Below are 17,768 nucleotides of genomic sequence, written 5' to 3' on the forward strand. Positions count from 1 at the left end.
TTAGTTAGTGATGCTAATTTTGTTCCCCACAATATCATCAACACTGCAGAGATTTGCAGTACAATAATGGAAGAGGAAAGTATCAGCAGTTCTTCCCCCCACCCAAAAAAAATACAAAGAGCGATTGTAAAGTAAAATTAGCCATTTGCTATCTTTCCAACCTATACTTCTGATGTAAACCAACATCCTTGAACCAAACATTGTACATACAAGATCAATTTTATTGTGATTAATCCAAAATACAAAGAAAACAAAATCTGTTTCCAGAAAGTAAACAATGCAAAAATGGTACACACCTCCTTAAACAAACCTTCCCATTAACAACTTAACACCCCCAAATATTGTAGATCGTTTAGAATAGAGTAAAATACAGCGGGTTGAAAGAACATGTACATTGAGTGAAACATTATTTACATTAAATTACTGAGGTTAGCAAATTCCTCCTGTCTGCTGCTGGAATACATCAATGGTGTCTTCGTCTTCCATTTCCAACTGCCAAGGAGAAACAAAATTATTCTACCATCCATTTATAAGAAATATTTCACATCAACGTTCACCAACTAAAAGAGATCTTTTCCTTACCCTGATTGATTCCTATTTCCCATCACCCAACTCTCATCAAAACATTCATGAGCAACTTGGAAAATACAGGCAATTGTGCATGCTCGATGCACTCACATCCAATTTTAGGTGCAACCACCACTTTTGCAGCAAATCAGGATGAGTTGATTAGAGCCCCTCCTACAGAATATTATTGATTCTTTGAGAGCCATTCAATATTGATTCTTGCACATATCCAGTTTAAAATTCGTACCAATTTCTTCTCTGAAAGAGCTGTGCTAGGATTTCAATTGACACAAGGCTATATCACCTTTGAACTCTAGAGCCAACTCCAGTTTCATTTGCCAAGTCCAGTTGATCAGGCCAAGATTGAACATTCACCCGAATACAAAATTTTAATTACTACACTCAAATTGCATTTTAATTTTGAGTACAAAACTCAATTTCAATGATCAGTGGTCTTAAAAACCTGTAGCAAACTCCAATAGCCAATTTACAGATTTTGAAACAAGTTTGTCCCAAATGGTTTTTTTAAAATGACATTCTCACAAATTAAATAGGAGTAACAATTAATCAGCACAAATCAAGGAAATTAAAAGACAACTCAGAACAAGGATAGAAAGGGAACCATGAAAATTTCGAGAGCAAGCTTCAGAAGTACAGAATACAAAAGATTGTCCAAGGATACTCAGACAAAAATTCCAATGTCAATCACTTAAATGCTGCCTCATCGACTTCCAAATTCAAATGAACAAATCACCATTTTGTCTAAAAGTTCCAACATCAAGTTCCTTGTCACTTCAACCATCTATTCTTTGGATTTCTGTGAAAACACTTCTCAATATCAATTTGCCCATGAATCACAATATTGACTGAGCCAGTTACTATTCTCTCTCTTATTTGGAAAAGTGGTCCTAATTTGGAATGGATGTGCTAAACTTCACCGCAATGATTAGGTTGGAGTGATGAGCAACCTAGAAAACAAGCATTCCCTAAAGAAGACTAGAAACTGGAAAGCTTTATTGGCAAAAGCACCGCATGTTACAGGATCCTTTTCGTAAGAATACAAACAACGGAGAGCTTTAAAAGGTAAGCATCAAGTTTAGTATAGAGGTAGTCCTCAACTTACGACCATGTTCCATTCTGACCAACTGGTCACATCTCAAAATAGACATAGATCAGAAATTCACTGTACGCCACCCCTGCCATAGACGCCATCTTCCGTAGATAGACCCCTACTTTCATCCCAAATGCGCAATTTTTATATTTACATATATTTTTTTCTTTATTTTTTCAGATGGGTGTTAGTCGCATAGGTCATAAATTGGGGACTACCTGCAATTGTTTTAGATACTCCGCCCAGCATACCATCAATCCAAGAAAGGCTACTCACCATAGCTGGTGTATCAGTTTCATTTATCGGCTGTCCATCGAAGCGAAACCTAATCTGTCTGATCTGCAATCCCTGCAAAATGAATATACTCAGCATAAATTACAGTAGAACTGGTACTTGCCATTCCGTATTTTAATTGAGCTCTAAATGAGCAACTTTTGGTATCCCATGAAATGTGTGCAGACAGTAAACTAGGAGACCACTAGAATGAGAAGACAAACTCAATTCCATAATTTCCTGTTTCATGACAGCAACTTTAATAAGACAAGCACCAGTTGCAATAAATTTAAATAGGCCCCGACTGAAATCACATACATCATTCTTAAATTCATAAAAAGGGAAGCAGAGTCTTTGTTTGGAAAGCTGGTTTAAGGGAAACTTTCAGTAACACTGGCCTCCATTGATTTCACAGTACATTACGCTTCCACGTGATGGTCAACTCTGTATTAGGTTAATAAATTATTTGCTGCCTCTCAATTTCTAGTAATTAATAATGCCATTTCATTGTTCTAGTATTGTGTCCAAATTAGTCCCAAACATCAAATACCTCCACCTTGTAACAAATAACATTCTTTCATGACTTTTGTATTTCATATTTTCCCCTCCCAATCCCACCCAATTCCCAAACCAATACTTACTCCATGTTACCTTCTGTAATATTCAAAAATTGTCAATAGCATCTTCCAATTCTGAACTTTTTCTCAATCCAACTTCATCAACCTACATTAATTTTCCATCCAATTTCAATTGTCTGGCAAATCAGTTTAGTTCTTTTGTCCGCAGATTGGTTTTTATTCTGAATGTTCAATCTAGTTTTTAAAGTATTTTAAGTTCTGAGATTTTGTCATTTTCAATGCTATTTCCCTTTAGAAATTGCTTTATTAGAAAACTGCCATCACCCATTTCCCAATTAAATCATGATGTTGTCTGGAATGAAGAGCTTTCAATACAAGGAGAGAATGATAAGCTGAGACTGTTCTCACTGGAGGCCAAGGGGTGAAATTAGAGGTATATAAAATTGTGGAAAGCAAAAACAGGATAAATAGTCACAGTTTTTCTCCCCGAGATAATGTCTAAAACTAGAGAATATAGTCTTTAAGATGAGTCAAGCAGCTTTAAAGCAAAGAAACAGGCCCTTCAGCCCAACTTGACCAATCCAATCAAGTTGTCTGCAAAGCTGATACCATTTAGTTGTGTTTGGCCCCTATTCCTGACCTCCATTGAGGGACACAGACCTTCCAGGTGAGGCAGATTTTTACCTGAAAGTCTTCCAACCTAATCTACTGTACTCAGTAAGACTAAATGCAGATTGGGTGACACCGTCTCTCAACATTTACCTGTGGGTCTCAGTTTACTGTAGCCAACTATTTCAATTCCTCCAACCATTCTTACAGATATATCTGTCCTTTGCTTTATCCACTATGAGGGAAAGGCCAAACAAACTCCACATCACATTCTTCCTCAGCCCAACAGCATGAACATTGATTTTTTTAATTTTTGGTACCTCTACACCTCTATCTGGTCCCGCTGGTTTCGTAATTTCTTTACCCATCCCTATTCTCACATTTCTATCAAACTTCCCCTTCACCCCTTCACAGCACTCTCTCCACCTCACCCACCCACTGCCCAATTCCCCATCACCTACCCCCTTTATGTTTGTAATACCACCCCTTTAACCTTTAGTCCTAATTAAGGGTCCCAACCTGCAACATTAACTGATCATTTCTGCCCATGGATGCTACATTACTTCCTGAGCCCCTCCACCACCTTGTCTGTTCAAGATTTTAGCATTCTCACCATTTCCCTCTAAACTTTCCATCTACTTGTCTAACTGTATTTTAAATATTTCAATTGTATTTCCACCTATTATTACTTCCTCTGTCCACTGGTTCCATATACCTTAAAAATTGCCACCAAGTGCTTTTTAAAAAAAAATCCCAGCTCTTTTTCAAAAAAATCTCCTCAACTCAAATCTATGCTCTCTAATTTTAGACTCCCTAACCCAGAAAAAAAGACAATTTACCTTACCTCTGCCCCTTTTGCCTTTGTATATCTCAACAAGGTCACCTTCCAACCCTCCAGGGAAAGAGTTCACAACATCCAGGCCCTCTAATCCCAGAAATACATTTGTGAATCTTCCTGCACCCTTTCCAGCCGATCATCTTTCCCATAAGTTTAGTGACCAGAACTGCTCCCTTATTCTGTGTAGTCTCACTACTAATGCTCGTATAGCGGTAACATTATGTTGCTGTTCTTGTATTCAATGTCATGACCAACAAAAAGCAAATGTAAAATGCCTTCTGTCTACCCATGTCTCCATTTTCATGGATCTATGTACCTGCACTCTACAAGGTCTCCATTCTACAAAACTCTCTACAGCCCTACCTTTTACTGTACAAGTCCTACCTTTGTTTAACTCACCAAATCTGCAACTCCTCGCATTCGTCAATTAAATTCTATCTGTAATTCCTGGGCCCACTTTCCCAGTGTATCTGGATCCTATTGTAATTTTCTCCAGCCACTGTACCAATAATTTTGGTGTCATCAACAAACCATCATTTTTTCTAACTACATGTCATCTATATTAACAACGACGATCACAAACAGTGGACAAAACACCAATCCCTGTAGCACACCACTGGTCATAGGACAAATCTGAACTACTTTCTACAACTACTGTCCAACTCCTGGAATCCATTTCTGTATCTATTGGCCAGCTAATTCTGGATCTCATGCAATCTGACTTTCAGGTGAGCCTATCATGTGGAACCTTATCAAAGGCTCTACTAAAGTCCATGTAGACAACACCCATCCTCCTCCCTTCAATCATCTTCAACACTTCAAAAAAAACTCAAACCCACAAACACAATTTCCCATGCTCAGAGCCATCCTTGCCTTTCAAAATGTTGATAGACCCTGTCCCTCAGAATCCCCTCAAATAACTTTCCCACCATTGATGCCAAGCACATTAGCCTGAAATGTTGCTGCCTGCCTTAAATAAAGAGTGCAATAGTGAACACTGCCCAATTCTCTGGTATCTGACCCATAATTAAATATGTAACAAATATCAACTTGAATAATTTCTTCCCCAGCTAATCTAATGTAGAATAGTGAGGCACAGGAGAAGGTTCTTCAGCCCACATCTTTGCCGAATACAATGCTCAAAGCCAAAATTCTGCTGCCTGCATATCGTCCATATCCCTGGATCTTCTGCATAGGAATACATGAATAAAAGGTGACCATCTGGCCTGTCGAGCCTTCTCAGCCAAAAGATCTCAAAAGATCATAGCTGATCTGGCCATGGACTCTGATCTACTTACCCACATGATCCTCAACCCTTACTTTCCCCATTTAAAATTCTGTGCATATGAAATACATTCAACTAGACTGCCTTAATTGCGTAAAGAATTTTACAAATTCACTACTTCCTGGGAGAAGCAGTTCCTCTTCAGTCTTGTATTTATTCCCAAAATCTTGAGGCTAAATCCCCTGGTCTTGTCTCAACTACCAGTGGAAATAAACTCCCTGCTTCTAACTCATCAATTTCTTTCATTACTTTGCTTCCCCACTCATCCTTCGACTTAATCTCTCCTCATTAGCTAACCTCATTTACAGAATCAACCTTGCAAACCTCCTCTCCGAATTTCATGCATCTTTCCAGAAGCTTCTTACATGCTACTATTGTATCTGCTTCCACAACCACTGCCGGCAGCCTGTTCCAAGAGCCTAGCATTGTGTCATTGACTTGCTTAAACTAATCCCCCACCCCCTTCAATGCACATTCTCTAATATTTGACATTTTTATCCTGGGAAAGGATTCTGACTATGCTTTATCAATAAAGCCTCTCAATTTTATTTACTTCTATGAGGTCTCCCCTCAGTCTTCAATGCTCTGAGGAAAGTGTTTGTCAAAACCTCTCCCCTTAGTTATACCCACTAATACATCTCTTGCACTCTTTGCATAACTTCCTTATCCTTCTTGTAATGGGGAAATTGGAATAGCACACAATTTTATATGAACAGCCTAATCAAAGTTTTTTTTATAACTACAACGACTTTCTTACTTTTATATTCAATGCCCAATACAACTGCCTTACCACCCTATCTACTTGCATAGCTACTTCAAGGAAGTATGGATCTGGAGCCCAATAATGTCCAAGGATACATTTGATGAGACCCCAGGAACTTGTCTACCTTTACGCACTTTAAGATCTCCAGTATCTCCTCTTATAAATGAAGATATTACATTCATTTCCCTTCTTTCCAGGAGGGGCAAGTAAAGGACATTCAAGGGAAAGGATTTCCACACAAGTATATGGAACAAACTGCCATAGGTGATAGAGACAGATACAATCACAGTGGTTAAGTATTTGGACAAGATTGGAAAGGAATGAGCTGAATGAATGAAAATACAGTTACCGTGGATAGACATTTTGGTAGGCATGGAACATTGGGCCAAAAGCCTTTGCTTCCATTCTGCATAACTCTCAAGTTGAATCAAATCTTGGTTGCCATCATCTCAAAGTGCCCTCATGAATCATGTAAAAACATGTTTTACTAAAACCTATGTCCAAACCATAAAGTATTCACAATTTATACTGGATGTTTTGAAACTTCTCAAGAACTTCAAAAAATAATACATGTTATCATTAGTTACATATCCTTTATTTCAGACTGATGTTCTACAATAGGTTCCAACTGTTCTTTAAAAACGTCCCAGATCTCTACATTGCAATTTTTGATCCCAGGCTATGAAGTCAGCTTCTTACACAAGCAAATTATAAACTTTTTAAGTCTTCATCTTTTGCTGTCAGATCTGTATTTGCTGTCTATTCATCACCTTAACATAAATACTAAATTTATTTTTTTGAATTGCTTTGGCAAATATTCAAACTCCAGTTTTCAGCATTCTAGGACAAAACAATTCAAATTTGGATAAGCATTTGTCATCTGGTCTGCTGAAACAGCAAAATATTCCGAAGTATTAATACTCACCTGTCGCTCACAGTAGGCCTTCATCAGTTTACTCAATGGTGTTTGCTTCTTTATCTTGAACTGTACAACTGACCCATCTTGTCCAGCTACCTTCAGGTTAATATGATCATTTCGGTGATCATTTCCCTCGCTTTTCACATTTTCCTAAAGCACAGAGATTAAAATCTCATTAAATTTAATATCTAATGGAAATTCTGTATTTATGTATTATTAATTTTGATTTTTTGTATAACAGATATGTGGTTGATTTGTTGTTAAGTTCTTTCTTTTTTTTGTAAGTGGGGTTTTTTCTATTTTATTTACAACATTGTTAATTAATTCTTCACTCTATTTTGGGGGGGGTTGGACTAATTTTAAATTAGACGATTAATGTGTTATAATTATTGGGGGGGTTAATTTGTGTAGTTTAATGATGTAGTATTCTAATTTTTATTATCTTATTTTTTATTATTTCTTTAAATGTAATTTTAATTTTATTCATGTCATAAAATTTTAAATAAAGTTTAAAAAAAAATTAATATCTACCCATGGCAAAATAAAACCTTCAAATACAGAGGCTACATCTATCCCTAGGACTTAAGAGAAATCATAGGACTATTAAATGCAAATACATGGCACAAATATATTCTCCCTGCCTGAAAACAATAATCCAACTTTGTCAAACCTGACAGATATTGCAATATTAAATTGGGACCTGACATTTCAAAGCCAAATTTGTTCATAAACCACAAGTGGCAAATTTAAACCCAATAAGCAACTATTATTTGTCTGATTAAATGTATTCTTTTTCCTGTAAATTTCTACCTATTGACAATAAACCAAGCCTCAGAGAGCAAAGAACTCCATTTTGCACATTAACTACCAGTAAGAGGAATAAGCATTCTTCAAATGCAAAAACAATCCATTTGCTACATGTTAATAAAATCCAATAATCTAGAAAACCTGCAAGGTGAGTGAAGTATTACATTCAGAGGAATGTTCATTACTTCAGAGGAATATTAGAAAAAGTACATGTGTGGAAGGTGTGTATTGCAGGTGGTCACGTGTCCTCCCTGTCTGAAACTTATTTGGAAGCCACATCACTTGTCAAAGTTGGACTCCGGCCACCCATTAGAGCACACTTTCCATTGGCTAATTTAATTCACCCAAGGTCATTATTGGTTATAAACACAGATTGGCACTGTACAATACCAATGCCAAGCCCCAGACATCACTCCATGCCAGGTCGCCACTGTGGACATCGCTGGAAGTGTCACTGGTAAGATGTGCACTACACTGAAGCTGAGACATAATACTGTAATAGACCAATACTTGCAAAGAGCTGCAAACCCGTTGGTACAGGGAATTGGGTGTGTTTAAGAGTCCATGTTTGTAGAGTGTGCAAGCATGTAGAGTATAGGTTCACTATTGTTGGAGTCCAACCTAGGTCCGAGATGAACGCCTATATCATTGCTTAAGTGAAATAGTAATAGAGTACCATTTAGCGTTCTCCCTCGCTTGTCTCCCATGTGTTAAAGTGTGATTGTAATGCTTGTGTCTCTGTGAACCCACTGAACCTGATACTCTTTCCCAACATGACAGTATGGCCATAAGCTACATAATGAATCATCAGGGTACAGCAATAGTGTGGTTAAGTTACTAGATTGGTATCTAATTACTAGCAAACTTCATATGTAGCAAGATCACCACAGTAATCTTTGTATTATGTAGTAGAACTAAACCAGAGGTCAAATCCCAGAATTGCAGGAAGGAAATATATATCCAGTTAATAATATAAGTACAGAATTAAGAAGTATGACAACCATGAAATTATCAAATTATGAAATAAAATTTCCTTTATGGTAGGAAATCCAATTTTTAAAAAAATACAGCTCAGCCTTCTTACAATTCCAGAGCCACACCAGTTTTTTAACTATCCTCCAAAATGCCCAAGCAAAAATTATTAATTTCAATTGCAATTTGGCATGGCAGTTAACATACACATCCTCCCTTATTGATTGAAATAAAGGACCCTATTATAATTGGAGGCTAAAAAAATTCTGGAGTCATTTGATAAAAACACACAAACCATTAATAAATAGGGCAATTAAAATCATATGCGCAAAGGCAAGGTGCAAAACTCTGATGGTTACAGGGTTCAAAATTGCAAAACTCGGCAGCCACAATGTCTTTGAAAACAAGGACAAATTTTTCAAAACAAACATTGCTTAAATAAAAGCCAATTTAGGCAATAAAGCACAGAGACATGTGAAAAGGATGGTGCACAAGGATATAGACAACAGAATTTTGTTTGAGCTTAACTAAACAGAGGCTGGAAGATGGGAAGCCATGTTGAAATATGCAATACCAGACAAGTGGCATGAAATTAGGATTTCAGCAGAAATGCAAAAGTTGGGGAAAAAAAGCAATGGGGAGATAAAAATGACAAGTCCCCTTTAAGGCATGAACACTACTCAAATTTAATAAAAGGTAGATGTGAATAGTTTGTTTCAGGTTCATTCTGCAGGGACCCAAGGAAATGGTTTGTCATCTAACGTTTCGTTCAAGTGGTATGACAATCTAGAGGAAATGGATAGGGCCAGTGACGTCCAAAAACGTTGTTAACATGGTTGACCAAGCTATCATTTACACACAGGCCCTTTGGCACTCGATGTTGTGCCGACCCATATTCCTTAAAAGTACTAAACCCTCCCTTCCATCCATCTACCTAAAAGATTCTTAAATGCCCATTTCAGCCTCTACCATCATCCCTGGCAAGGCATTCCAGGCATCCAATTCTCTGCATTAAAAAAATGTCTCTCCTAAACTTACTTCCCTTCACTTCACTTTGTATAGATATTCCTGTCCTGGCTGTCCACCCTATCGATGCCTCCCATAATCCTGAAGACCTCTACAAGTCTCCTCTCATCCTTCTTCACTCCAAAGGGAAAAGTCCCAGCTCTGCTAACCTTGCCTCATCTAGGTCACATCCTGGTAAATCTCCTTTGCACCTTCCATAGCTTCCACATTCTTTCTATAATGAGGTGACCAGAACTGAACACAATACTCTAAGTGTGGTCTCACCAGAGATTTAAGGAGTTTCAACTTCACCTCTCGACTCTTGAATTCAATCCCCCGATTAATGAAGCCCAGCATCCTATCAACCTGTGCAGCCACCTTGAGGGAGGCATGGATTTGGACCCGAAGGTCCCTCTTTTCACCCACACTCCTAAGTAACTGAACATTAATCCTGTACTCAGCCTTCTGGTTTGTCCTTCCAAAATGCATCACCTAACCCAGATTGAACACCATCTGTCACTTCTCTGCCCAACTTTGCATTCTGTCCAGTGGTTCTCAACTTTTTCTTTCTACACACATCCCATTTTAAGTAACCCCTATGCCATTGGTGCTGTGATTAGTAAGGGATTGCTTACAGTGGTATGTGAGTGGGAAGGGAAGATTGAAAATCACTGCTCTAGACCCAATTGTTACTGATATTTTGCTTGTGAAAAATTGTCATTGGCCCATTTCCTTTGGAGTTATGAAACCATACACATATGAACAATTAAAATAGCATTTTTCAAACTTTCTTTTCCACCCACTTACAACCATAAGTATTCCCTTACTAATCACAGAGCACCTATGGCATAGGGAATACTTATGTGTGTCATTTGTTGTTAAAAGAAAGTTTATTTGCTTGATGTTATGTTAAAAATAGTAGCGAGAAAGTGGCGAGTACTATTTCTTGACAAGTGCCTATCTGACTTTTGAGGTGGCAATGTGCTACTTTAAGAAACTGTTTTATTGTGATTGGGAAATATTTTTACTTGCTTGAGTAATGGTGCCAGCGTATAATATTACATAGGCATTTGGATGAAATGGCACTTATTTCTGTCTTGATTCCAAATTGAGTCCCTGGTAGTATATAGGTATGATTGAACTTGGGATAAATACATTACATAATTGAGAAGAACAACCAATTTTGTTAAATAATGCCTATTTTGTCTACAGTGTAAAATAATCCAAGCCACCAAAAAAAAACTTTTAAGTGCAGATGTAGAACTTTTATGGTGACAAGTTATACTTCTACAAATAACATTTTAATATGCACAATGTACCCCAGTCATATTCTTCCCCCAAGGGGTAGAAGATAAACAAATTTGATAACACACACCTCCAGATTTTGTTCCTGTGGTTAGCAGTCTTTTTGTAACTACTTGCACTGTTTAACTGGACTTTTCTCTTTAACACAATGCCTTGTTTGTTTTGTGACACTAAGCACTGTGCCTTTGTTTTATTGTAAAGCAATCTTCTGCACTTTAGTTGTTATTCTTGTATTACCTGTTGCATTATGTATAGGTTAACTTGCCTGGATAACACACAAAAATATTTTTTCTTCTAATCAAAAAATTCAAAATTCAAGAGATTGTCTATTTAGATAATCACAATATATATCTCAATGCTAGAATGAGGTGAAATGTTTTAAGGATTTTTCATTTTGGGAATTATGATAATATAGAGTTTATGTGACTCATTCTACATTGCATTATATAAAAGCTATGCAATATCTAAATATATATACATCTCTCTATCTATCTCTCTCTCTAAATACACATACACACACGTAATATTTCTCTATCGAATTCAATTCATATGGTTAACCACTTAATTAGGTTGCATTAAGCAACAGAAGAGCAATAAAAAAAGCAAGGAAATAGTATTACTGGCTACAGGAGGTTATAACAACTCTTTAAAAATTAGAATTGCAGATTGCAATGTTTTCACTAAACAAAGTTTTGAATTGGGTCTGGAAAGATTTGCTTTTAAGCATGAAAGTTACACAACCTCCAACATAATCCTGCTCAAACCATACTCCCTGCATGAACCTTGATTGCCACAGAATGTTCCTTCAGAATAATACAACTTAGTGATACAATCAACTTGTCTGGTTCAAAATTTCTGAAAGCAATTTTAAAAATGCTTGTTTTTAACCACAAGTCAATACACCTTTATAATTTAAACAGATTTTTTTTCTTTGGTTGCAGTTAATGTAAATATAAATAATGCAGATTCTGGCAAACAATTTTAGATCAAATACTGGAAATATCAAAGCCAAGAAACAAAAATCAAACCCAAAACTTTCTGTTTGCAAAACATCTTGATGTAGTAATATTGTCCAAAAACATCCAACTGCCTTTTCCTCCACATATGCCCATACAACCTCCAACTGTTTCTTGTTCAAAACCAAAACGTTTCACATTAGCACTAACAGAAATACTTCTGCAAGATGTCCACCCCAAAACCACACTCATCTGCAAACTTTTTTTTTTAAAATGCAAGGTCTTGAACATTTAACATATTCTTTGAAGGTCATCATAGCCAGAAGGGAATGCTTTAATTGAAAAATCTTACTATCTTCCTTTATCAATTTACTTCCATTGAGATCCAATATGAAAACTAAGATTTATCATTTATGGAAAACTTTGAAAGTCTCCAACGGGGGGACGGGGGGGGGGGGGGGACACTACAAGCTCTTCTGGATATTTATGATTAAACACATTTTTCTTTTAGCCACAATTCGGCATTACTATAGGGGAGGAAAACTTCAACGACTTTCGTTTCCTGTCGTGAAACACAGGCATCGTGGTTGAAGTTAAAAACACACAGCAGAAGAAACAAGGAACTTTGAGGAAGGGCTCAAGCCCGAAACATTAGTTATACATCTTTATCTTTGCTATATACAGTAGACTTTCTCCAGCATTGTGGGTTTTGCTTTCGTTTCCTTTGAGTACTGCAGTGAATCCTGTTGACTTCGAGAGAGAGAGAAACACGAGAGCGCAGAAACCCAACATTCGCCTGGTGCTGTGCAATAGCGGTAAGGATGGTCATCCGGTCTCCCATGGATTCGATCAACTGGAAGCCAAGCATCGCTCCTCCGGGCGATCTGGCAGCCGGAAGTGAGGGCCCAGACCGCGGGGACAACCGCACAGCCGAACTTAATTTCGAAGACAAATCAACACAAGACTCTTTAACTCCAGAGAGCGATGACGGATGAGCTTCCCCCACCCAAACAACAGGATGGAAATACCATTCCTACATCAGTCCGCGTTAATCCCATAGATCCGCCCTCCGTCCAGCCCCAGACTGCTCCCCCAATCCGCCACTTGGAATCGAGGGGTGAACGGGGCCTATGAGCACAGCAGGCACGACTCGATGGCCAAGCCCCTGGCGTCGGGACCGCGGCCTGTCCGTCACCTCAGTCCCCCTTCACGACCACAGGCCTACCCCCTTCGCTTTATCTTCTGCCATCTTTACGGCTGTGATCAGGCCCTTGCAGATCGCACAGAGGGCTCGAGCTTCACCTCTCCGCGACTGGCTGCGGCTGCCTTGCCTTTCCTTCCTCCCGCCCCGTTCTCCCCTCCTCGTGTTTCGCTCTTTCACCGCCCCCTGCGCGGGTGTGCGCGTCGACGCGCACGCTCAGACCCTCCCCCCCCCGCCGCCCGCTCGCTCGCGCATTCGCCCGGAGCACGTGACCAGCGGCTCGCCAACCCCGGCTCGCTCGCGCATTCGCCCGGAGCACGTGACCAGCGGCTCGCCAACCCCGGCTCGCTCGCGCATTCGCCCGGAGCACGTGACCAGCGGCTCGCCAACCCCGGCTCGCTCGCGCATTCGCCCGGAGCACGTGACCAGCGGCTCGCCAACCGGCGCCCGCCTTTGTGGCCGAACCCCGCCTCGCGCCTGGCTCACCTGCTCCACGCGGGACGCTCGCGCATCCTTTTCGTGGGCGGGCAGTTTGCGCGGCGGGCGCCGTTCTGGCGGGGCGAAGACCCGGACCCGGTCACAATTTCTGCAAGGTATTTCTTCATGAAAGACCTTTGATTAGTTAATACAAGGAATAAGGAGACGAGGTATGGTGCAATGACACACACAATAAAATAATGCCCCGATCACGATGTTACACCATAGCTGTGGTGATGGGAATTGTCCCCTAATCACCGAGAGGGAGAGTTGGAAACGTATCTGTTCATCTCAGGCCTCATCCCCGTGTATTGACTGTCTATGGACAGAAATGGGGGGGTGGGGTGGGTGGGGGGACTACATGGAGGTAGAAAAAGTGCTGCAATTTCTACATGGTCAAACCAAAATGTATGCAAATGACCCTGAATAAAATCTGGTCTGTGCACTTTAATCACATGTGAATTCAAGATTTTGGTCATGTAATAAAGACAGTGCAATCTTACACAAGTGCTTTTCATCTTCCCCTAAGGTAATAAAGACAGTGCAATATGACACATCTGCCCCTAAGGCAGACAAGATTGCCTGAACTGCCTCTTACAGTCAGAGAAAGAGAAGCAACAGAGAGACACCGTGTGAATGGATTGGCCTCCTGCAGCCTCACAGACCCCAATCCATCAACAACCTGAGCTCCAGATCTGAACCTCTGACACGGTCAGGAGCCCTTCAGCGTTCTCGGCACCCTCTGAAACCTGGTACCCATTCAGCGAATCTTGAGCCAGTCTCCGGCAGTCCACAGCCCAGTGTGGGTTCCTCACCTCAAGTCACTGCCTCTGTGTCCTTCAGCCTTGGAGCCCCTCACTGGAAATGTTTGATTACAAATTTAAAACTGGAGCACAGGCAGATAAAATATCTCGTCCCAAACTTGAAGGGCACTATACTCATTGTAAAAACAAGCATTTTAAAAATTACTTTCAGAAATTTGGATCAGAAAAAAAGTTAATTGTATCTCCAAGTAATCTTATTATTCTGATGGAAAATTCTGTGGCATTCAAGGTTTTTTCAGGGTACATGGTTTGAGCAGGATTATATTGGAGGTTGTGTATCTTTCACTCTTAATAAAGCAGTTCTGTTTGATATATTACCATTTACAAAGTTTAGTAAGGTTGCCCAGCAGTGTCAGATGTACAAACTCTTGGTAGTCATCTTGGTAATTAAAGTATAAACTATTGAGAGTTGTGGTTGCCTGGAATGCCTTGCCAGGGGTGGTGATGGAGGCTGAAACATTGGGGGCATTGGAGAGATTCTTAGACTGGCGCAGGGCTACGAAGAATAAAGGGGTTAGGTTTTTTGGTATGAATATATAGATTGGCACAACAATGAGGGCTGAAGGGCCTGTACTGTGCTATATTCTTTTACATTACTGTTTTACTACAAGGTACAACATAGCGTATGATCTTATCATGGCACTTTACCACTGCAAAGGAAGTAGAGATGTAACATTAGAGATGTAATGCCTGCCCCTGCACTGAATCCTAGGATCACTTCCTTATTACTAAATACAATATCACATGAATAATAGAGAATATTTAAAATACTACTCTCCCATGATTATGATTTACACTCATGTTATAGGAAACTGACTGCATTATTAAAATGAAATTCTTCTACATACAGACATTTCAATGATAATGTTTTAAGCTTCTTTACTACTATAAACCAATGCAATTAATTCTATTTTTCACTTTCATACTTATCCCGAATCTAGTGCCTGGCCAAAATTAATTCCTCAATAAATTAATCCAGAACCAAATTTGCTATAAAATATTATCACCACAGTCTCCAAAGGAGTAGGTGGGAATACTGGTCAGTGGTTTGCCCATTCTCAACGGTTATTGGAATATTAAGGGCATGCTCCTAAGATTATATGTGCAAAATGTTGAAATGATTACAGTCCCTCACCAAGGGGAATAACATTTAAATTGCTGTGTATGGACTCAATACAGGAAGCTGGAGAATAAAAGCAGAAAATACTGGAAACATTTTGCAGGTCAGATAGTATTGGTGAAAAAAATACACAATTAAAGTTTCAGGTCTATATCAGTCAACTTTTTCTCTTCCAGTGTGATGAAGGATCTTTATCCTGAAATATTACCTCTGATCTTCTTTCCACAGATGCTGCCTTATCTCCTGAGTCTTCAGTTTGCATTTAGCATTTCTGAATCTTGCACAGTAAGTCCCCAGGTTAAGAACGTCCGACTTATGGACAACTTCTACTTACGAACAGACTACGCGCAGCTTCAGCAGTCATCAGCTCGAGGAAGGAGAACACCGTCTGCCATTTTAAGTCAGATCACATTGCCATTAACACTGTGTTGAGTGTATAACTTTATATTTGGCTTAAAGTTTTCTCTTATTTACCCTTGTAACCATGCCTCCAAAGCGTAAATCCGATGCAAGTGCTGGTGATGCATCAAAGAAAAGGAAAACAATCTCAATTGAAAATAAAGTGGAAATAATAAAACGATCGGAAAGAGGTGAAACACCATCGGTGATTGGAAAAGCATTAGGCTACAGTCGGTCAACGATCGGAACAATTTTAAGGGATAAAGCGAGAATAATGGAGCATGTGAAAGGCCCTGTCTTGATGAAAGCTACAATTATTACTAAGCAACGTAGTAGTTTAATTATTGAAATGGAAAGGCTATTGATAATTTGGTTAGATGATCAAAATCAGCATAATATGCCTGTTAGCCTTACTTTAGTGCAAGAAAAAGCTCTAAGCCTTTTCAATGATTTAAAAGCTGCACGTGCAGCAGGTGAAGGTGATTGTGAAGAATTTGTTGCGAGTAGGGGTTGGTTCAATCGTTTCAAAGTTAGGGCAAATTTACATAATTTTAAAGTGCAAGATGAAGTAGTGAGTGCTGATATAAGTGCTGCGAGTGATTTTCCTCAAAATTTAAAAAAGATTATTGAGGAGAAAGGTTATTTGCCAGATCAAATATTTAATGTAGAAAAAACTAGCTTATTTTGGAAAAAAATGCCTGAAAGGACCTACATTTCAAAAGAGGAAAAAAATGCACCAGGGCATAAGGCATCGAAGGATAGGGTAACGTTATTGCTTGGGGGTAATGCGTCCGGGGATTTCAAGCTCAAGCCTTTGCTTGTATATCGCTCCCTAAATCCGAGGGCACTTCATCGTATCATTAAGACATCTCTTCCTGTTATTTGGAAGGCAAATGCTAAGGCTTGGGTTACAATTGCCATCTTTGAAGATTGGTTCTTGAACCATTTTGTCCCTGCTGTTGAACGTTATTGCTTGGCCAAGAAAATTCCTTTCAAGATTCTCCTTGTGCTTGACAACGCACCTGGACATCCAAGCACTTTAGATGACCTTCACCCCAATGTAAAGGTTGTATTTTTACCCCCCAACACCACATCGCTACTTCACCCAATGGATCAAGGAGTCATAACCTCCTTTAAGGCCTATTATTTACGGCAGACCTTCTCACAAGCGGTCAGAGCTACCCAAGATGAAGTGATGAGCTTAAGGGAGTTCTGGAGAAATTATAACATCTATGATGCCATCAAAAATATTGCTGATTCATGGGATGAAGTGAAGCAGTCAAATTTGAATGGAGCGTGGATCAAATTGTGCCCCAAATTTGTCCATACTTTTCAGGGGTTCACAGATGACGACATCGCCGAAGCCAGGCAAGCTGTGGTTGATTTTGGTAATCAATTGCAGTTAGACATCAGTGAAAATGATGTCATAGAGTTACTCAACTCCCATGCTGAAGCACTGACCAATGAAGACCTTGTGGAAATAGAGCAGCAGATGACAGCATTTGAGGAAGACTCAGACCTAAACACTCCAGAACCGAAAAAGTTTTCAACGAAAGAGTTAGCTGAAGCCTTTCGTCTCATTGAAGCAGGGATGGCAAAGTTAGAGGAACAAGATCCTAATACAGAGAGGTTTACCAAAGTTTACCGTACAGTTACTGAGGGCCTCAGGTTCTACAAGGCCATTTATGACAAGAAAAAGAAAAGCTCTGTACAAACCTCCTTTGATGCCTACTGCAAGAAATTGACTCCAGTAATAAAC

At 39.3% G+C, this 17,768-nt stretch overlaps 2 protein-coding genes across 11 annotated transcripts in view; one reads left to right on the forward strand and one right to left on the reverse strand.

The window, feature by feature from the left end:
• Positions 1–200: 200 nt before the first annotated feature.
• LOC138747475 (small ubiquitin-related modifier 3-like) lies at positions 201–13,375 on the reverse strand. Of its 5 annotated transcripts, none has more exons than XM_069906725.1 (4): positions 13,214–13,375; positions 6,950–7,093; positions 1,955–2,026; positions 201–492 (listed from the first exon to the last, which is right to left on the reverse strand). In XM_069906725.1, exons 1-4 carry the CDS (start codon positions 13,235–13,237, stop codon positions 430–432), a joined length of 303 nt encoding a protein of 100 aa, XP_069762826.1. In that variant the 5' UTR covers positions 13,238–13,375; the 3' UTR covers positions 201–429. The 5 variants fall into 5 exon arrangements, with proteins under 5 accessions (XP_069762826.1, XP_069762827.1, XP_069762825.1 ...); XM_069906726.1 differs by lacking the exon at positions 13,214–13,375 and adding an exon at positions 13,026–13,207; XM_069906724.1 differs by lacking the exon at positions 13,214–13,375 and adding an exon at positions 13,017–13,207.
• A 240-nt stretch (positions 13,376–13,615) lies between these two features.
• mfsd1l (major facilitator superfamily domain containing 1-like) overlaps positions 13,616–17,768 on the forward strand; it is a 77,213-nt gene continuing 73,060 nt past the window's right edge. The window contains exons 1-3 of one of the 6 annotated variants that reach the window (XM_069905181.1): positions 13,655–13,836; positions 14,196–14,377; positions 15,839–16,010. In XM_069905181.1, the coding sequence (XP_069761282.1) occupies positions 15,839–16,010 (172 nt within the window). In that variant the 5' untranslated portion in view covers positions 13,655–13,836; positions 14,196–14,377. Of the gene's footprint in view, positions 13,837–14,195; positions 14,378–15,838; positions 16,011–17,768 lie in introns of all 6 variants that reach the window. The other 5 variants (XM_069905180.1, XM_069905186.1, XM_069905179.1 and 2 more) reach the window with 5 other exon arrangements.

Source organism: Narcine bancroftii, chromosome 12 (assembly GCF_036971445.1).
Source record: "Narcine bancroftii isolate sNarBan1 chromosome 12, sNarBan1.hap1, whole genome shotgun sequence".
Lineage (NCBI taxonomy): Eukaryota > Metazoa > Chordata > Chondrichthyes > Torpediniformes > Narcinidae > Narcine > Narcine bancroftii.

Coding starts and splice junctions, on each gene's coding strand:
- LOC138747475 (XM_069906722.1), bottom strand. CDS start 12,856: ATGCTTGGCTTCCAGTTGATCGAATCCATGGGAGACCGGATGACCATC. Junction 7,094..12,649: donor TATATAGCAAAGATAAAGAT/GTATAACTAATG, acceptor TCTGTGCTTTAG/GAAAATGTGAAAAGCGAGGG. Junction 2,027..6,949: donor AGGCCTACTGTGAGCGACAG/GTGAGTATTAAT, acceptor TTCATTTTGCAG/GGATTGCAGATCAGACAGAT.